Below are 22,228 nucleotides of genomic sequence, written 5' to 3'. Positions count from 1 at the left end.
GGAAGAGGATGAAACCAAGAGCACAGAAATCTATTAAGGTTGGGTAGAAGGGTAGCTGCTGCTGCTACTTCTGAAGCAGGGGAGAAAGATGAGTGAAGGAAACAGCTTAGTGTAGAGATACAAAAGTAGAAGACTGATGGAATTGATTCTCCTGGCATCAAACACTAGGCTGTCTGCTTAGAGTTGGGTGGTAGATTGGAGGATGGACATAAGGATCCAAGGAGAATAGTAAAGATTTTTGAGCCTCATAATGACCACTCAGAAACTGACAGAAGGATCATCATGTAGAATTATTAAGTCCTGCTAAATTGAAAATAATAAATGTGGAACCAATGATTTAATAAATATGTAAGCGCAAAATACTAGATTAAGTTCTGTTATAGACTGGAAAAGCTTTAAAATGTTGTGGTCAGTGTAACCCAGTTGAAGCTGGGCCTTCTTGTGGCTTCTCTCAGCATGGAGTTGTATTTACACGAAACACAACAGCAGCATCTAAATTAATATAAAACCAATTTAAAAGTTTATTCCTGACATGCAAATGAAAAAATTCCAAAGAGAAATTATACAATATTTTAAAGAAATTGTTTTAACCCTGTATTTCCCAAAGAACCATTCAGTATAGCATGAACATTACTTCTTAGTGTACTTCTCCTTAAAATTATCTTCCTAAAGTGCATCATGTGTTGTCTATCTCTTTGACCTCTTCTCCCAAGGTCTCCCTGATTGCTTCCTTTATAATGTAAATCAATATGGCTTTACTATGTTTATTTCCTTGCCTCACTCTGTTCATTATCCCAGACTTGATGGATGCCCAAACCTCAAATTGTTTTTATACCTTAGAAATGGGAATAGGGAGAGGGGGAATTTCTGTGAATATTCATGTTAATAGTTTTAGTCCCTACAATATCAGAAAACAACAGTGCCAGTTATCAATTTGTTGACTCTCATCTCCAAATTCAACTTTTTTGTCAGCCCTCTGAAAATGCATCTGGGCCCTTTAAATATTTCCTAACTCCTGGCATGATATTAAGCTTTGCAAGTGGGAGGTATTGGAGAGACATTGCGGGAAGAAAGGGTTGGGTTTTGCTTCCTTGTTCTCCTATGCTTGCTTAGCCAGCTTCTGCAATGTGGGTGGCTTCTCTGCCATCCAGGTCCTGTAGTCTATGTGGCTTTCTCCAGCAGCAGCAGCAAGCTCTTGCAGTGCACTGCAGCCATCAGTGTTCAGTGGCCAGCAACCCTGCTGGCATCTCCTCAGACAGTTTTGTGAGGAGTGTCTCAAGTGACACCTCTTATGAACAGCTTTCCCTGGCACCCTAGGGGGAACATTTCTAGCAAGTTCCATTGTCACTACAGCAATTTCACCATTCAGTGACCACACCTACGACTGCCTTCTCCAGCAAGGCCTTGATCTCAGCCTTGCATGCTCTCTCTCAGGTCTAACAGTGATGACTGCTTCATATATCTGCTATTTCTATGTTCTTTAGAATTATTTTTACTTTTTAGTACATAATCCTCTATTACTTCAATACAGTTATAGTTCATAATTATTTATGTTAAACTTTGCTTGTTCACATTACTGTGTGGTTTCTCCCTTCAGACTGGACTCAGACTGATTCAATCATAGCTAGCAAAATATGAGAATTACTTCATAAGAAGTTATAATTTCCAAAGAGCCAATTGCTCTCATGTATGAGCATTGTATTTCACACAGGAAATGACTCAAGCACATCTGACCAATTCTCTAACCAAATAATTTAGAAACAGTGCTGGATGAATTTCATAACTGGATAGTTTCATTTTCCGAATCCAAACAACCTTTTTGCAACACCAGTAACTGAAACAAAAATTTCTATCTCCTATGAAAGACAATGTTACTGAACTTATTTTTTTTTAATGTATTTAATTTTCAGTTCCAGGGTACATGTGCAGGATGTGCAGGTTTGGTACATAGTGCCATGGTGGTTTTCTGCACCTTTCAACCCATCACCTAGGTATTAAGCCTCCACATGCATTAGCTATTTATCTGGATGCTCTCCCTTACTTACCCCGCTGTTACTGAACTTTATCCCTGCTCCTGTTCAAAACATGCAGCTTACCATTGATAAAGGTAAATTAAAACCATAGAGGATACTGAACTCTCAAAACAAGATTAATGGAAAGGGAACCAATGTTTACTAAATATACCACATATGCCAGGCACTATCTTTAGAGTTGTACACAAATTATTTAGTTAAGGATTCTTTATTTTTACAAGACATATTATTGTTCCCTTTAGAACCCCAAAGCAAGCATTGATTCTCTTCTAAAGAATCACCGTATTGTGACTTTAAGGACAAAAATCCTTTGAGTGCTGACTTGACCAATGTAGTCAATTCTTTAAAATGTCACTTTTCTTTTATATAATCTGCCTATTTAAATGCAATATAAGTGTTTAGAATCTTATGACCTAAGTAAAAAATGGAGCTTAAAAAAAGAATGAAGAGTTTTTTGGTTTTTTTTAAGAAACCACCAGAACCCAAGTTTGTAAACGAATTTTTTTCTCTCTTGGGAGTTGTATTCAAATTCAAGTTATGCTGAACTTCCTCACTAAGTCTTGAAATGTCTTCAGTTGTAAACCCTTCAGAGCATACTAATGACATATTAAGCAGATTGACATATTGAATAGACAGACAGATAGATGGAAAACTAGCTATAGACAAATATATTAATATCAGTAGAGTGAGATATTAAATTTGACCCTCGATATTAGTAATAGCATATCACCATTTCATTCACTGGGTTTGGCTCTATATAACTTTTGTCTATTTTCAAAAATAACATTAATCCAAAAGAGCAAATATTTGCTAGACAAAATAAATGAGAAAAAAAATTGAAGAAAAAAATGCATATTGTACTCTGGGCCATTTCACAGGAAATATTCAAAAAAGCTTTGAGCAACAATGGCAATATTACACTGCAAAATTCCTACTATTTAAAAAATCAATCACTAACATACTAACATAAATTTACAATTGCTATATGAACATGTCCCTATTTGTGTCCATCACAAACTGACCCCATATAGTTATTATTATTACCCTCCAGCATAACCTCTCAGATCCTATCAGGTTAGATTTCTTACAGCTTCCCTCTATCCATAAAAATTTCTGCCAATCCAAAACCATGCAGTACTTCACAGCAAAGTCTCACTACCTCCAGTAAATCATCTCTGAGTAAGTCCCTATGTTAATCTTCTCTCTGTTATTTTAGCTTCTCTCACACATCATGCTTTTAATCTGTACACATTGGCAAACATTTGTTACATATTACCTTAGACTTGTTTTCTGGTTATTGTGTGTATTTTTGCTTTTGTCTCCAACGGATCTAGCAGTCATTGCACTTATTTATCTATTCAATATCATCCATTTTATATACCTATTCTCTAGTGGATCTACTCATCATTTATTTATGTATCCATCTATTACACAAGAAGCAGACATGGCATGTAAAGAATATAAAGGTTAAGGAGGGACTCTGAATGGAGGTGACATCTTAGAGGGTGAACTGGAAAACAAGAAAAGGACCACCTTAAAGCGTGGAGGGAAAAGGCTTCCCATACAAAAACAACTACATAGGCCGAGTCCCACATGAAGAAAGCCTGGAATGTTCAAGGAACTGCAAAAAGACAAGGGTGACTAAGAAGTGATAAGTAAGGAGAATAAGCTAAAATGAGGTTGGAAAAGAGGGCAGAGCCAGCTCACACAGGGCCCCATCAGTCTGGAGCTGGATTTCAGTCTGAGGACAATCAGAAGCCACTGGGACTGACAAGAATTGATATACACTCCAGCTACTCTTACAAATCGGTTGAAAGGGATAAAATAGAAGCAAAGAGAGCAGTTAGATGGCACTAGGCAAGTCTACCGAGTGGAATAGGGTGGAGGAAATGGAATGGACTAGACAAGAGGAATATTGGTGGCAGATTTGTTGATAGACTGGATATGAGAAAATCAAACAAAAGGAGAAATTGAGCATAAATCTTATAAAAGTACTGACCTACCCTTCAGATCTCAGTGAATTTGATATACACAATTAAGTTACATTAAGTACATGATGGGGAAGCCAAGTGAGGACAGCAAGAGAAGGACAGAAATGCTGCAAAAAGGAGAGAATGAAACATGAGACGCTGGTGGACAGAGCAAAGACTTCAGTCACATTAGTCACCATCTGAGTGACCACAGAAGATCACTTAACCTCTTAACGTCTGTTTCCTTCTCTGTGGGGCAGGACAGCAACATCAAACTGCCTACGTTTTTATTCAGGTTAAGTGAAATAATATGACTAATGCACTTAGAACAGTGCCTGGTGCATAGTAAACACTCAATAAATGTGTATTACTAGCTGCTGTGAAATGGATTATTAGGAGGATTAAATGAGAAAATGTTTGCAAAGTAGAGAAAAATTATAGCTTGCAAAATACTAAACTCCTTTATTTTAAAGAGAGAGAGAGAGAGAGAGAGAGAGAGAGAGAGAGAGAGAGAGAGAGAGAGACAGAGAGAAACTGTCATTGTGCTAGAAATGCCCTAATGGGTGATTTTATTTTTTAAGATGAGACCTTCTTGTGACTCTACTGGGAATGAATAAAAGAAATAACTGTTTTGTGAAAACAGGATCATTTGGAAGGACCTAGAGAAGAAGCAAGAAAATGTTGGAGAAAGACAAAGTACTTGGAACAGGAAGGAGGATGGAGCCCAAGTAGAAGAAATAACTAGTGGAAATTCCACCATCATTGTCCTAAAATACTAGTTAACCTAGTACTTTCTTGGGTTGGTGTTATTTGGCATGAGTAGTAAGGGCTGTCTGTCAGGGCAATGTGGAAATGATGAAGGGAGGGCATGCACACACACAAAAATGTGGATTTAGAGAATTCTGAATAACAAATGTTGAACACAGAGTGTGACTGGCACAGAGGAAGCATTCAATAAATATTAATTTTCTTTTCTGGTTTGAGATATAAAATGTAATCTCTGACCTTGGGGAGTTAACAAATTGGTTGAGAGTTCAATGATTATAGGCATAAAATTATTATAAAAAAATGAGGATACAACAACAGCATGATATACAAATTATAGGTGCTGTAGAGTTTATAAAAGTCAGGGATCAATCAAGAGAAGTTCTAGATTATTTGAGAAAAGATTCTGAATTATAATAAATAAATAATTCAAATAATATCTTGCATATATGAAATGTTAGATCCATATTTAATATTATTTAAAGGTAGGAAAAGAGAAGGATTTTCCAAACAGAGGTAAAGAGGGAGAAGGAAAAAGACTAACATGTTTTGCAAGTCTACTAGAATGCTATACTGTATCCGGGCTTGATTGGTAACCAATATGAAGCTATTCTTGAGCAGGGAAATGGCATGTTTTAGAAAAGATGGCCTATGAAGAGTTAACAGCCTAAATTAAAGATTGAAGAAAAAAATTGGATGGAAAAAGATCAAGGAAAAAGCTCTTTGCAGTCATTCTGGCTGAGGTTAACGAAAATCTGGATTTGGTCATTGGCAGTGGGAGGGGGAATGGGAGGAATGAGTGGTTCTGGATGATGTTCAAATTAAATCATGAGCTGGGGAAAGCAGGCTAGCATGACATTGATGGCAATAAATAAAATAAATATGAAAGTATAGCACAGTTGGTGATAGAAACAAATGCAAGTAATTTATTTGCATTACCTTATTTTTGCCCTAAATGTGACTCATAGTTCTGCTTGGTCATCAATCAGTGCACATGTCATGTTCCTGGCATATGGAATAACTATTTTATTATACCCAAAAACTTGCTCACTGGGCTCCAGCTATTTCATAGTCTATCCACACTGAGCCATGGCAGATACAATTCTCTTGTCCTGAGGAAAATGTTTAAAGTGAGTCAGAATTGCTTTTGAACATGAATAGAGCAACCCTTTTACTTCCCAGAGATTCTAATTCCCTAGAAGAGTAACATATGAGTCTTGAGGACTTCCTATGCTCATTTCTACTCTATCAACCAGGGCAAACTAGTGGTATGGCCTAGGTCCTATCAAGATAGGTCTCTGATATGAACCGAATTTTTTTTAATGCACTCCAAAGTTATATATTGAAGTATTAACTCCCACTGTGATAGTATTTGGATATGGGGCCTTTGAGAGTTAATTAGCTTTAGATGAGATCATGAGGTGTGGCCCTTTCAAAAGAAGAAACTAGAGAGCTCCTCCTGCTCCCCCATCCCTCTACCTTGTGAGTATATAGTAGGAAGATGGCCATCTGCAGGCCCAGAAGAGAGCCCTCACCAGCATCTGACCATGCTGATACCCTGATCTCAGGCTTCCAGCCTCCAGAGGGGAAAATTAATTTCTGTTGTTTGGCCTACCCAGTCTATGGCATTTTGCATAACAGCCTGAACTAATACAGTCTCACCATAGCTAAGTGAGGAGCCCAAAAGTTTACCAATTTAGAATAGCCAGGGAAATATGTTACTCAGAATGTTTCATAAGGAGAATGTCCATTACATTGTTTTCTATTGCTGCTCTGCTATAGTCTGTGGCCTGAGATAACAACTTAATCAGACTTTAAGATTATCCTGGACAGGTTCTTTCCAATAAAACTACAGTGGGATACACATAGCTAATTTAAAATTTGTCTGATAGCTTCATTTTAAAAAGTCCCAAGTAGGTAAAATTAAATTTAATAACACATTTAACTCAATATAGTCAACATATTATCTTCTAGACATGCTGCTGATATAAAAGTTATTAACAAGATAGTTCACATTTTTTCCTACTAAGTCTTCTTTTCTTTTCTTTTTTTTTTTTTTTTTGAGATGTAGTCTTACTCTTGCTGCCCAGGCTGGAGTGTAATAGCGAGATCTCAGCTCACTGCAACCTCTGCTCCTGGGTTCAAGAAATTGTCCTGCCTCAGCCTCCCGAGTAGCTGTGATTATAGACACCCACCACAGCGGCTAATTTTTGTAGTTTTTTTGTTTGTTTGTTTGTTTTAGTAGAGATGGGGTTTCACCATGTTGGCCAGGCTGGTCTCAAACTCCTGACCCCAGGTGATCTGCCGGCTTCAGCCTTCCAAAGTGCTGGGATTATAGGCATGAGCCACTATGCCCAGCTCCTAGTAAGTCTTTTAAAATTGTTGTGATGTGCTATTTACACTTATAGCACATCTCGACTTGGACATGCCACATTTCAAGTGCTAAATAGACACATGTGGCTAGTGGCTACTGTACCGGATAGCGCAGTTCTAAACATTTCTTTTTCTTTTCTTTTTTTTTCTTTTTTAAGAAAGACACAGACATGACGTATTTAAATATGAAGTCCTAGTTTTGTTCTTGAGGATTGTTACCTGGCTTTGAAGTCCTTTGTTTTCCTCTTAACTCTTTGAAGTCTTCTTTTTCTGATTGCATCCATCTTTATATAATAAAACAATTAATTATGAAACTACATAATGGACACTGTGGTCCTGAAATGGCTTGAAAGTATATGTCCCCTGGCAGGGCACGGTGGCTCATGCTTGCACTTTGGGAGGCTGAGGAACTGTCAGGAGTTTGAGACCTGCCTGGCTAACATGATGTAACCCCGTATCTACTAAAACTACAAAAATTAGCTGGGTGTGGTGGTGCACGTCTGTAGTGCCTATACTCCCAGGTACTCAGGAAGCTCAGGCAGAAGAATCGCTTGAACCCAGGAGGCAGAGGTTGAAGTGAGCTGAGATGGCACCATTGCACTCCAGCTTGGGCAACAAGAACAAAACTGTATCTCAAAAAATAATAATAATAATAATAAAGTGTGTGTCTTCTAAAGGTTCACATGTTGGAACCTAAAACCCAATGTGATAGTATTAAGAATGGTCTGTAGGAGGTAATCAGACTATGAGTCCTCTGTCCTTATGAGTGGAATTAGTGCCCTTATACAAAGGCTTAAGGGAGTGAGTTAGGTTTCTTTTGCCCTTCCACCTTTTGTCATATGAAGGTACAGCAAGAAGACCCTCACCAGACACCAAATGCCAGAGCCATAATCTTGGACTTTGCATTCTTTGGAACTGTGGGAAATAAATTGCTATTGTTTATAAACTACCCAGTCTCAGGTATTTTGTTACAGCGAATGAATGGACCAAAACAGGTTCTTTGTGAGGATTCCCTCTTCAGGGCCAAGGCAACCAGTTTCCTGGGGCTATGAATATGACTGCTGGCAGTGCACAGCTGCCTCTCTTGGCGGGTATTGTCGTAGGCTATAGGGAACTACCTCCCCTCAAGCTATGCCCCCTGGAGAGTAGACTGAAGCCAAATAATAACCGATGAGGGGCATAAATCTATTTCATTTACTCCACTTGAGACAACTCTGAAGGGACAGTCCAAATCCTGAAGTCTCTGAAGGGTTGGCTGAGGCCTCCTTTGCCACTGTACTACAGTTCAGCATTTCAATCTGCCCCATCCTGTTTCCTTCACATTCCTACAGGTGTCTCTTATAAGAAAAACTCCCCCTTACTCCTTCCAAAAAATAAACTGATTCTGCTTGCATCTCTTCATCTGAAAATCTGTTTCCAGGGAACTCAGTTTAAAAGAGAATATAAAGTAGTCTCTTTTTTACCAAGGCAAGATCATTAGCAGTGCTTGAGGTAAGAGAGGAAAAGCAGAACCAGGCCCTGATTCATTTTTGTGTCTTATACTTCCCCACATGTGAGCAAGGCAAGGGCATACTCTGACCCTCTGGCTCTTCCTTTCTGTTCACTTCCATTGCCTTTCTTTTCCTATATTTTTCCCAAAGAGCAAACTGACAACTGAATGAAGGATATGGTCAAAACTCAGATTCAGGAACAGCATTGGGTTGAAGCATGAGAAACATATCCCCAAATGTAAAAGATATCAATGGCACAATATGGCAGCCCGTACATGTATTGACACCACTAGAATACGGTGGTCTTATCTTTACATTTCCTGGATCTCGAGGGCTGATCTGCATGGGTAGAGGTGCAGAGCAGTTCTGCCATTAACATTAGTAGCTTCATCTTCTAATGAAATAATTGCCTTCATTTTCTTTATTTGTCCTCAGGGAAATTCCACCCTTCTAGCCTTTATATTTATAACCCCTGCTGGTGTCTGTGGGTCTCTGCTTTCACAGAACACTCTCTTCACTGCTAGGCATCTGAAAGCTTTAAACTGGTAGTCTAGTACAGACTGATAGTCTTTTAACACTTTAAAAGATAGGGTGTGGGGAGATCAAATCCTCTTGTCTTAAAGCTTGGGCTTGACTGCTACACAAAGTCCTGCCCATGGTAGTGGCAGTCACATAATAGGACAATAAATTAATGCCTGAACAGATTGTGCGATTCCACAGAGTCCACCTTCCTCGGCTTTCCTTTCTCCTGCCTACTGCTTCCTCCATCCTTCTTCACAACTCCCTCCCCTGTGACGCTTTCTTCTAGAGGATGAGTCTGGAGGAGGAGGCAGCATGAAAGGGAGAACTTGCTGCATCAGAGTTTGTGCCAATTGGTGGGAAAGCTCAATCCCTCAGCAGCCTGATGCTCCAGATGGCCCCATAGGCTTTGCAGAGCTCAGAGGCCCCCAGACAACTCCTTATCTACATCAGCTTAGCATTGCCACCAAAATTGATGTTATACCAAGTCATCCCCCAAAAGCATGGTAAGTCACTTGTTAAAAAAAGAGTCCCACAATTTTGGCACATGAACCTCACAAGGATTTTTGGAGATTTCTAGCATTTCCAGAATTTAATCGAATTATTGTTCTTATAATTATAATTCTGGTACTATTATATGTTTTTATAAAAACTACAAGTTGCTGAAAAAAATCACAGTGGAACACAGTATTGTTTAGATTATGCATTCATTCAAATTTCACTAACTAAAATGTCAAAAGGAATTAAACATGGAGTTCAACTAATTCTCACTTTACTAATCCATAAAACAGATACTTCTCAGAAATAGCTGCTAATCTTTCCTCAGTTCTCAGGAAAAAAAAATAACTGAATAGCTGCAGTAAAGTCTCCTATTACTAATTCTCCACATTATAATTTTTTTAAATCTACAATTTATTTTGAAAGTCACCCTGAAGTAGTAGCACAAGGATTAAATGACCATTTTTAGATAACAATGGTTGACATCTAATTGTTTAACAAAAAAAGGAGCTTGAGTCTTTCCTGGTCACACCTGGAAGTGCTCCTTTTTGGTGTCCTCTAGGTTGGGCCACAGAGGGCCGTAGGACAGCTCCATATCCTCTCTGTTCTTCATTAGTTAACTAATTCATTCATTCACTCATTCAAGCTACAATATTGATTAAATACTTATTTTATGCCAAGCATTGTTCCTCAGCTCTTGGGATATATGAGTGAACCAAACAAAAGTGATTGCTCTCATTGAGCTCCGTGCAAGGAAAAGAGGTAATAAGCAATAAAAATAATAAATGTTATAAGATGTTGGATGGTAGTAAGTACTATGGAGGGAAAAAGTAAAATCAGAAAAATTGGAAGCTAAGGGGAACTGATTTTAAATGGGGAATTAGGCCTCATTTAGAAGGTAACATTTGAGCAAGGACTTAAGCCCATTTTGGTAATGTCTTTATTATTTTTTCATCCATAAATCTTATGTTCCTATCATTCTCTTTATCTTTCCCAATGTCTTCTACCAAACACATAAGAAACATGACGTATGTATGGGCTTAAAACTACACAAACCTTGAGTCAGGCCAGTTGATTTTTTCATGATAGCATCTGGTTTATCTCTTGAAAACCTGAGGCCTGGCCTTACTCATGGTAACAGTAGGTGGATACCTGAATGATATGATGTAAGATGTGCTACATAAACTTCTGTCTCCTCCTTTCCTAGCCTCTTCACTGCCTTAAAATCTACTTCCTGAAATAGTTACATAACCTTCCCATCAGCCAGCCATGCTGCCTGAATTCACCACCGTTAAGCTACTCATTATTTCAGATTAAAGTATGGCATTTTTAGGGATTTTCTTTTAAAATTCAAACTTGTCATGGGAATAAGACTGGAAAAAAATCATTCAAGCTCATGAAAGAAAAAGGCTGCATCTGTGGCATGGCTGGCAGGTTTGTGGAGAGAGGACCCCAGGCTCCCATTGATGGGTCAGGAGCCAAACTAGAGGACAGGGAGTCCAGGAAGTCCAGAGGGGAGACCAGGCAAGGACTGGAAGTTCTTATACTTGGCCTGGTATTTTTTACTTACACAAAGAAATATGTTCTGTAATTTTCTTGATCAGCTGGCCCTCTTATCTAATTTTATCTTCTCACTGGGATATCATAATTTTGACTTCTGATGAAATAGCACACCAAGGAAGGGGTATGGTTGGAGTAGAGTCATCTGCCTCAGCAGGAAAAAATGTTTTATCTCTAAAATAGCTGAGAATTTCTGGATAGGGTGACAATAAAGAGAAGATCAACTTTTAGTGAGATTTTACTAGTATTTGTAAATATACTGTAGACATTGTACCACTTTTCTTACCTACTTCCAGGGCAGACCATGGCACCAAGTCCCCCACCTTGGTACTCATGGCTCTGAGACATGTATTTCCAGAGTTTCCACTATGCACATAGCTACATAAACATTTCCTTCTTACCCTCCACAAAAATAAAGTCATATTAGATATACTAAGCAATAGATTGTAGACATTTTCTATGTCAACAAATTTATATCTGCATCATTCATTTTTATGTGTTACTTAGTTTATTTGTCTGATTTTGTCTGGATGAATTCCTATACAGTTTTAATTTCTGGATGTTGTAAACGGGGTTTCAACAAATATTCTTGAATCTGCATCTTTGTGCACTTGTCCAATGTTAATCTTAAAACACATTCCTAGAGGTAGATTTGCTATACCAAAAAATATGCATAATTTTGACATTTACTCCTAAATTTCCCTCTAGAAAGTTTTCAGTCCTTCTTCTACCACTGAGTATGAGTGTCAGCTTCTCCATAGCCTTGCTATCACCGTGATTCTACGGTCTTTTTAATCTCTGATAATCCAAATTAAAATGATCCTATTTTGATATTTTATTTTGCATTTCTTTGATTCCTGGTAATATTTAGAATCTTTATTTTTATATTTTCACCTGTTTTGAATGTGTGGATTTGCCTGCATGAACTGCCTGGTTTTATCCTTTACCCCCCCCCTTTTTTTTTTATTGCACTGTGGAGCAAATATTCCAAAAAAGGGAAAAAGATGCCAAGCATAAATTTCATCTACTGTATGAGACTATTTAGGAATAGACCTAATACCCATCACATGAGTTTGTAGATATATTTTTGAACTTCTGAAATTACATTAAAAAATTATATGGCTTCTGTATTTCTATAAATATAAGTATTTACTTCCTACAATGTGTCCTCAACACCATTTGGTGATGACATGGCAGGGACTGCTATGTGTACCTCCATTGCTTATTCTGGTTTTCACAGGTGAGATCTCTTCACTATCTGCTTTGGGAGATAAGGACACAGGCTTTTGTGCCCTCTGCCTACCGTACCTATCTTTCTTCACTCTCTTTCACTTCCCAACTTTGGTTACATGTACATTTATTTTTATACTTGTGAAGGTTGATAATTTCTCTGACTATAAAGGTGTTAGTGAATTCTAAAAATTTAAAACCAATAAACAGTTTAAATTACTATGACTACTTAACCACTACTTTTGAGCTAACTGGTTCGGTAGAATCATATTTCTTTCTCTGTGGCACCAATTCCTATAGTTTTCAGTGGAGACGGTACATAGAGATTCTGCTTTTAGAGTCCACCTAGTACCTCCAAACATATTGTGAATACCAGGAATCTTGGTTCCAAATGATATGAAAAACAACCCAAACTTAGAAGAAAATTACTTACTCAAGAAAATAGATCTGACTTCAGAAGTGGCTGGAGATAGGAAGTCACACAATGTTTGTTGTTAGCATCTGATCGCTTCATTTGCTCTCTGAGTGATGACTCTAGTACTTTACTTCTTTATTTTGCTGAAACACACCCTTAAGTGCCTTTCTACAAAAGAATGCTTGGAGTATAAACTCTGAATTATCACACGTCTGAAAATACCTTTATTTTATCCTCATATTTGGCAGTGTCTTAGCTAAGCAGATTCTAATTTGATTAGCATTTTATTTCAGAACTTTGAAAAAATAGATCCATTGTTTTGCAGCATCTGATTGGCAATGACAAGTATGTGGTCAGTCCAATTCTTTCTTCTTTCACACGATACTTATTTTTTTCCTGAGAAAGATTATATTTTCTCTTAATAATCAGTATTACAAAATTTCACAATTATGTGTAAGTCTTTTCTCATATTTTGTGAAGGCCATGTTGTGGGCCCTAAAAATGTATTTACTATTACAATTTGGGGAAAGTCTCTTGCATTCATTATGTAATAACCTTTTTTCCTTTGCCTTCTTTACCCTTTATTCCTCAAACTTCCTGAGTTTATAATTTACGTTTCTTAATTTCCCATCATATTATCTAACTTTGTCTTTCTGTTCTGAGAGACTTCCTAAATTTTATTTCACAAAACCTATTTTGATTTAAATAAATTTTGGCGATCATATTTTCAATATATTAGAGCATATTCATCAAGCTTCTTGAGAGAAATTAACAGGAAATAGGTAGATAGATGATTGATTGATAGATAGAGAGATAGATAGATAGATAGTTGATAGATAAAGAGGAGACCTATTATGGGTTGGCTTATGCAATTATAGAGGTTAAAAGCAGGGAGGGCTCTGGTACAAGTTTCAAAGTCAGAAGGTCTGAGAACTAGGATCCTAGGGCAGGACAAGATAGATGGTCCAGCTCAAGAAGAGAGAGAGGATCATCTTTCCTTTGTGCTTTTGTTCTATCTAGACCTTTAACAGATTGAATGATTTCCACCCACATTATCAAGGACTGATCTTCTTTTCTCAATGCTGATTCAAATTCTAATTTCTTTCAGGAACAACCTCAAAAACACACTCAGAAAAAAATGTTTTACCTGCTATATGGGCATTCCTTATCCCAGCAAGTTGACACATAAACTTATCTATCACAGAGTATTTTTGAATGTTACATTTTTTTTAGCTTGATCTCTAAATTGTGGCAATATCTTGTTGAATCTCAAGATACTGAGAATGCTAATTCAAACTTTTGAAAAAGGCTTCTGTTCCCAGAATTATCTCTATGGTCATTTAAACAATTTATTCATCTAGCTTAAAAAAATTGATTTTTCTTTCATGTTTTAGGATTTGATTCATTTTATTTTTAAAAAATATTATTCTTGCCTACTGATTCTTATTTTTGTAGCAGATTAAGAGTGAGGTGAGGCCTGGCGCGGTGGCTCACGCCTGTAATCCCAGCACTTTGGGAGGCAGAGGCGGGTGGATCATGAGGTTGAGAGATCGAGACCATACTGGCCAACATGGTGAAACCTCATCTCTACTAAAAATACAAAAATTAGCTGGGCATGGTGGCCTGTGCCTGTAATCCCAGCTACTCGGAGGCTGAGGAAGGAGAATTGCTTGAACCAGGGACTCACAGGTTGCAGTGAGCCAAGCTTGCGCCACTGCACTCCAGCCTGGAGACAGAGTGGACTCTGTCTCAGCAACAACAACAAAAGAATGAGGTGACAGTGGAGAGATCCTGGTATATAGTTGGTGGGTTTAAGGATAAAGGTCAGAAAGCCATTAAACTGGAGGACTGGATTGACTTTGGTGCACTGATTCCCATCCATACTCCTGGGATAAATAAGTAGCTGCAGATTTTTTTTTTTTTTTTTTTTTCTGCACCCAGAGGTGAAGAGTCCATGTGTAGATTTCTAACCAGTCCTTTTTCTTCAGCCCGATCTCCCTTTCTTACCGTCAGTGGTAAATGCCATCTCAAATATGGAAGTGTTTCATGCTTCTGCCAAGCAAAATGATTCCTTTCTGGGTGTTGTTCAGGCAGTTGCTATTCCTGTTCTGCTTTATCCATTGATGATACTTCTCCAGTCTCTTCATGTCATATCTGTATCCTTTTCCTCCTTTACTGTCAGTTTAATGGAATTTCCAAAGGCAATGTATATGTTCAGTTTGGCAACTTAAACTGGAATTCTCTCCATCTGTTTTATAAAGAATTGGGATGATTTCTCCCCTGTCCTTAATTATAGACATAATTTGCAGCGAATTAAGTTCCCAGGTGATTACCCCAAAGGATATCTTAGTCTCTCACTGCTTTGCCAACTATCTCTCTGAGGATCTTCACTTCTTCTATCTTAGCTACTCACTTCTGGGACCATACCTTAGGCTTTATTGTAACTTGAACTAAAATCTTAAATACAACCTGCTGCTATCTCAAAAAAAAAAAAAAAAAAAAAAAAAAAAAACCCAAAAAACTCTTCTATTTCCCACCTTATTACTAGTTACTACTACTCCTCATACTTTGAATTTGTCATAATGTCCAGTTTATTAGCCCATGTATTTTTTCCTTTCATCTTCAACTCTTCCCGGTTCCAGCTGGATTATATATACCAATCACTGTACCAATAAATACCCTTTTATCAGAGCCCTAAGCATGAATCAATCAAATTGTGTTATATAATGTGAGACTACCTGGGTTTATCCCATCTCTACCACCCATAAATTGTGGGACTTTGGGGAAGTTATTTAAATTTTCTCTGCTTCCACGCCCTCATCTGTAAAAGGAGGATAATAATAGCACGAATGTTCTGGGGATGAAAGGCAATAGTACATGCGAAGTGCCGAGAAAAACTTCATGATCAATAAAAGTGTTCATTAGACATTAACTACTAGTTGCAATATTCTCTACCTAAAAGTGCTAATGAAATAACAATATGTGTTAATAAGTTATGTTAAAGTCTATAGGTGCTTACATATTCTATTTATATTATTCAAACAGTCTTCTTGTTGGTTACCCACTTCTAAAAAGATGTAATATTTCAATTTTTAAATGACAGTGAAGCACTGATTTATCTCCTGAGTCTTTGTGTCCTCAGCACTCAAAGAAATGGGTTGTGTCTCTGTTCTGTTTCTTTTCTAATCTCATTTTGATAGTCAACCCTTTGGGTCTCCAAAGAGAACTTGCCCCAATTATGATAGGATAATAAAACACTGACATCTAATTCTAACATTGATGAAGCTAGTAGGTACAAATTACAGACTGGGAGGCATGTGGCTTTATATTCTTCCTTATGTAACAGTTGTGCTTTTAGAAAAGAGATCAGATTCAAAAAATAGTTTGAGCTATATCGTTTCTCACTGGTGCTATATTATGCCACTTCTTCCAGATCTATAACTATGTGATAGTTATTTTTGAGCTTTGAAGACCTCAGGACTCTTCCTAGCTTGGAACTCAAAAATCTCTTTGGATGATGGGTATGTTGACGAATACTTTCATTTAAGCAAGTCTGTGGAGGGAGAGATTTTAACCCATGCACTGTATAAATAATTATCTGATTACTAGACCCCAATTAAAAAAAAAGCTTGAAACAAATTAATATGTTGAACAGTCTTTGTAGAGTGAAATTGTGTTCTTTTGAGATATATTTAACAAAGTACTCTGAGGATCTGAAGATCATTAATATTTTAGCCTTAATTATTTTACCTTCACATCCCTATGGTGTCCCCCAATAGCAAATCAGTGAAATGTCAATTATAATTTTTAAAAAAATATTTATCATTTTGGAATAAAATTTGAGAAAGTATCACAAAGAAGCAATGTAAGATAGTAACACCGGGTCTTGTTAAAATCCTGGGCAAGTTATCTAGTTTTTCTGGGCTGTTTCCTAATCAGCAAAATGAGTTTTGGTATGGATCATATGAAGTAATGTATTAAATCACTTTGTAGATAACAGACAGTGAACAATAAATGTGTATTGAATCCGAGGAATCAAATGGGTAGGATGTTAGGAGCTTTTGCTTTCTAGAAGCAAATTTTTACTTTAAAGAATGTAAAATCAGGCTTATGTTTACTGCACTTGTACCTTTATTCTCCTAACTTGTAACTTGCCCTTAAATAACTTGCCTTGGCTTTTGGTTAATTGACATATCTCTCTTTCATCTCCCTCCCTTAAATAAAAATATAACATCCTCATGCTTTCAGCATGATCTTACCTTCAGACTCTAGGAATATATCTCTGAATGTGTTGTTCTGGGAAAACATATAAATCAAAATAATTTTGCAGACATATGTTGGCTTCTAATAAATAGTTCTAGTAAGCTCTCCTCCTTATAACTTAAGGATTTATGTTATAGCTCACTTATCCACTGGGCTTATCAGAATGTAATCATATTCCAAAGTCAACCTTACAAGGTCCCTCTCTGGAAAAAACTCAGTTGATGAGCCTCTACTCTCCTAATTGTTGTCCTTACATTTTTACATGCCAACGTCATCCTTTCTGATTTTATAGTATTTTAATAGATCCAGAGTTGCTTTCTGAGAAAAGTCTCAGTCCTAACAAAAGTTAGACTTGACCTAAGGATTACATGCATATAGTATGTGTCCTTTCTGGTCCTCCTCCCAGGTCCATGCAGAAATCACCAACCAGTGAGAAAACTCTTTCTACTGAACACAAGCTCAGCTTCAGGCTATTTCTGAGCAAGAGATTTAGGAAGCTGAAGAAAGCAAGTATGTAAGAATGTACCTGCCATACTTGTACTAGAATGTAAGTTCCTTAAGGACACAGACTGTGTCTGATTCATTTTTGTTTTCTCAACAAATGTAAAAGTAGGAATAAGAGTTAGTTTTCTACGTGTTTTTAAAAAGTTAGCAAAAGCATCTTCATTTTGACTCCAAAATTAAAAAAAAAAAGCTCATAAAGATGTTATAATATTTTAAAAATCCAAATTTTTTAAGAGTTCTTGTCTGGATGAAAATTAGAACACATTCACATTATCTCAAATGAATGAACATGTGTGACTCTATAAAAACAATACCTCCCTAAACTATGAAATCAGATGGAAAATTTGACATCTTTATTTCTGCAGTCTAAATTTTCTTAAAACGCTTCAAACTAGTAAGAATTTTCCAGAAGTTACAGCTTGACCTACCCAACCTTCCAAGGAAAAAACAAAAAAACTTAAAAGACATTGTTTCACTCTCATCATTTTCCCCCATTACTGTTTCAAATTAAATGTGTGTTAAAGCACCCCAACTTCTTCACAGAGCCTATTAAATGAGTATCTTGTGGCCACATGCAGCCATAGAATCCTAAGTGGTGTTCAGATCAATCACATGTCAGTGCATTCTTAATTGCTAGAACTAATGTGCTCTCAGCATGGTCTTTTAATTATACCCTAATCATTTATTATAGTTCGTTTCTCTCTACAATGTAAAGAGAATCACCCACTAAAAATTACCTGTGTATTCTGGGGCTTTGGCAGGTTACCACTTGGTAATCACCCACTAAAAATTACCTGTGTATTCTGGGGCTTTGGCAGGTTAGGACAGAACTTCTGAGAACACACTGTGTTCCAGAGAAGGCAATCAATCTGAGAGGACTTACACAGAAACAATTCATTCAGGACCTGGCTGGTGGCTTTTATCTCAGATCTGAGTGTTGCACAATCACTTGGAGATACCTGCAAGTGTATAGCACCCCTTGGATATTAGTCTTAATGATTACTTCAGTTTGTAAAGAGGTGACTCCACCAACAGCAAAGGAGAGGGCCCAGCCCCAAGCCACCAGGAATACAGTTCTCTGCCAGTAAATGTCTAATGATTCATTTTCCTCAACAGAATTTTCATAAGACTGGAATTCAGGGAGGGATGTCTGGAGAATGTCTGAAAGGAAGTTCACAAGCCACTGTCCTGCTCTTTGCTGGAGAAAATGCCCCATCGTAGCCAGACAAGTTGTCTAAGGCAAATAGCAACATGTTTTGGTAACATTTCCCCATTACCTTTCATGTACAATCCAAGAAAGGTTGCCATGAAATCTTTTAAAGGGGTTGGGAACATTATAAATTTCCAAAAAAGAAAACCATTAGTGGAAAAATTAAGGACACAGTAGATTTAACAACTGTGTTTACGTGGAATCACAAAATCTATCCAAGCGAATTGCATTAAAACAGACAGAACACTCCAAGAAACTGTTGTATGTGTATTTTTTTTTTAATTCAGTCAACCATTTTACTAATCTGTCAAGATGACCAATTTCTTTGGAATTATGTAGAGTTAGCCAAAATGAAATTGTACATAAGATTTACTTCTCTTTTCAGATGCTTTTTAATTTATTTTTAAATCTTTATAATTACTAAATGTTCTCCTCTCTCAGAAGATATTCTGAGAGGAAAGCAAAAATACCACTCTTGTAAAGCCATTTCCATTCTTCCAAAGGTCTGCTGGTAAATTATTCTTACTGATCTTTCCATCTTTCTAGCCTGTGCATACACACCTAACCCATACTAAATTTCACCAGATGGCATTTTATTTCTTTAAAGTAAAGCAGCCGTGGGTTTAGACAGTTGAATTTTTAAACTTCTGTATTTACTGAAAGTGCATATGGTGCTATATGGACAAAGAAATTGTGCTGAAAGAAAAACATTTCTGTCTGCAGTACCTCATAATCTTCCAGAGGAAAAAAAGTGCAGTTATATGGTACATTTCTCACAAAATCTTATGTGGCTTCAATGTTCTTCCTCTGTTAAAAATTAGATATATGTTTAATGTACAGACCTGCAAGTTTCATTATTTTAAATTCATTTTTTAGTTGCAAATAAAAATGCTATACAAAACCCAATGACTTGCTAAAGCGATCCCTGAGTGATTTCTAGAAGAAAATGAAACCTAACCCTGAACTTGCAAAAGAAAAAAAGAAAGAAAGAAAAAAGAAAAACTTCTGTATGTCAACGTAAGCAGATGTTGGTATAGAATTTACAAGGATGAGAAGGCTATAAAACCTCCCTTGAGCCACTCACAGTTCATGTGAGGGCCAAGAACGCCCCCAAAATCTGTTTCTAATTTTACAGAAATCTTTTGAAACTTGGCACGGTATTCAAAAGTCCGTGGAAAGAAAAAACCTTGTCCTGACTTCAGCTTCCAACTGCAAAGACAGACTTGGTCCCTTTCAACGGTTTTCACAGATCCAGTGACCCACACTCTGAAGACAGAATTAGCAAACTTTCAAAAACACCTGGAAAAATGAAGGTTAGTATAAGCAAACACAAGTATTGCTTAAAAATGAGGGTTGGCTGAATGTAATCAGAGTTTTCTATTGTTTAGAAGGTAAGGATTTGTACATAAGTGTTTACTTCCTGAATGGGTTGGGATTGGAAAATTGCTCTAAATATATTGTAGAAATATTTTTCCCTGCAGAGCTAGAAGAATTCCAGTAATTATAGCCAGGTCAGTGGAAAACAATCAAAAGCTTTGTGGGGTGAGAGAAATCGGATTTAAATGTAAACAAAATCTTGCCATTTCTATTTAGCAGGAACTATGTGTATGCCTAATTCTCTTTATTTTATGTAGGTTTGGGTAAAAATTCTATCTGGAGTTGCCACCTCTGCTGTGCTTGCTTTATTGGTGATGTGCATTGTCTTACGTCCTTCAAGAGGTAAGAACTTTCTCTGAGTTGCTCTTTCTGCCTAGAATAGCTTGGAAAATGTACTAATGCAAGATCACAAGTGGTTGAACATTTCCTAAGTGCTTATGTTCCAAAGTAAGTCTGTTATTTCTAAGAAGACATATAAGCTCACAGATATGTTGTTGTGCAAGACCAGAAATACTGAGGAATTTAAGGCACGGGTAGGAAGAGATTTACAGTGTTATTTCAGCAATAGAAAAACCTAAGAACTATGCTGCATCACCCCCACAACCCCCAAAAATATATGCTAAATACAAGCTTTGACAGGCCTTTAGAGACAACATTTTTAACTAGCATTGCTTTTCATTATTAGGTTTGTCTCATGGAAAGTAAAAATAAGCAAGAATGGAAAAGTTAAAACAGAATCTATGGACTTTTTTTATTACTAAATAGTCTTTCCAAAAATTTAGGGAGGAAGTTGAGAATACAGCTCTCAGGAATAGCTGTATAGAAAAAGCGAAGTTGTTGTTTTAGATGTAGTAGCACTGCACATCAAATTAGCAAACTAAACATTGTTAAGCAAGCATTATGATCAGTGATAAATTGAATCCTTTTACAAAAAGGCTTAGATTGACATTGATCTGACTTTGCTAGGTACTGTGGGCTGATATCAGAGGTAGTTTAACTATCAAGTAGGACTATATTGATAGATAATCCAGTGATATTACAGGCATAGCTTTTTATAAAAATATTTATGAAGAGAAACTCAAGCTTCTGAAATGGAAAAAAATCTAATAATAACAGATCTTATGTCTTTGGTTCTAGGAGAAAGCAAAAAATTTGTATTAATAAATACTAAAAGTTTATGATAACAAATGTGGGAAATATCTTTGGTTAAAAGTTAATTGATAGTAAAGGAAGATCAATAAAATAACTTCAGCTAACGAATGTATGAGACCTGAATGACTATTGCTATTAAAAAGGAAATGTAGAAAAATGCTTTGGAAAATTGAAAATAATCATGAGATTTTCATAGAATTACAACATGAAATAGGTTAACCCATAAGAAGGATTCAGATTATATCTTCAGTGTTAATTTCAGTCTTTTTTCCTGTTCTCTGCCAGCACAACATTGTTCTTAGGCTGTTGAGAGGTATCTAGTGTGTGTCCATAACTTTCATAAATTTTCATGTTAAAATTGTTTTCAGACCCTCAACTCAGTGGTCTTGGGACCACATTTTCCTCATACCAGCACTTGTCAGGTGATGGATTAGGTCATATTGATCCTTTGAATGTTAATTCACTAAAAATTAGCTCCTGATTTTTAAAGAAACTCAACCTTGAAATTGATACTTTGCACCCTCAGAAATAAATGCTCTTGGAGAAAAAGTTTGTTAATTTTATTGGGCACTTACCTCCATGTCCAGAGGGAAGGATGAATTTTACCATGGAATTCAAACTATAATTTCTAATAAGAAATATATTATATTTACATATTTACAAATAATATATAGAAATATACATACACTGATATTTGAGTAATCACATATAATCTCTATGCCTACCCTCTTTTCAAGTTTAGGTATGAATACCTTACATGTAAATATATGTTGTAAACTATATACAGTGTAAAAGTCCTATGTAATTTATAACACACTTTTCTATTTTCAACTAACAGGAAAATTCTGAGAATAAAGTGATTTCTTGAT

General features: G+C 36.6%; 1 protein-coding gene across 1 annotated transcript in view; it reads left to right on the top strand.

Annotated features, from left to right (window-relative positions):
* Positions 1 to 22,228, top strand: part of FAP (fibroblast activation protein alpha) — a 94,951-nt gene that overhangs the window by 4,492 nt on the left and 68,231 nt on the right. Inside the window, exons 2-3 of the mRNA XM_032286557.1 lie at positions 19,966 to 20,143; positions 20,465 to 20,549. Coding sequence (XP_032142448.1) covers positions 20,138 to 20,143; positions 20,465 to 20,549 — 91 coding nt within the window. The 5' untranslated portion in view covers positions 19,966 to 20,137. The remainder of the gene's footprint in view (positions 1 to 19,965; positions 20,144 to 20,464; positions 20,550 to 22,228) is intronic.

The sequence above is a fragment of the Sapajus apella genome, unplaced genomic scaffold, assembly GCF_009761245.1.
Source record: "Sapajus apella isolate SASKATOON/1434 unplaced genomic scaffold, GSC_monkey_1.0 scaffold18, whole genome shotgun sequence".
Classification (NCBI taxonomy): domain Eukaryota; kingdom Metazoa; phylum Chordata; class Mammalia; order Primates; family Cebidae; genus Sapajus; species Sapajus apella.
The sequence above is the reverse complement of the archived record's forward strand: the minus strand, read 5'-3'. Positions and strand labels throughout refer to the sequence as shown.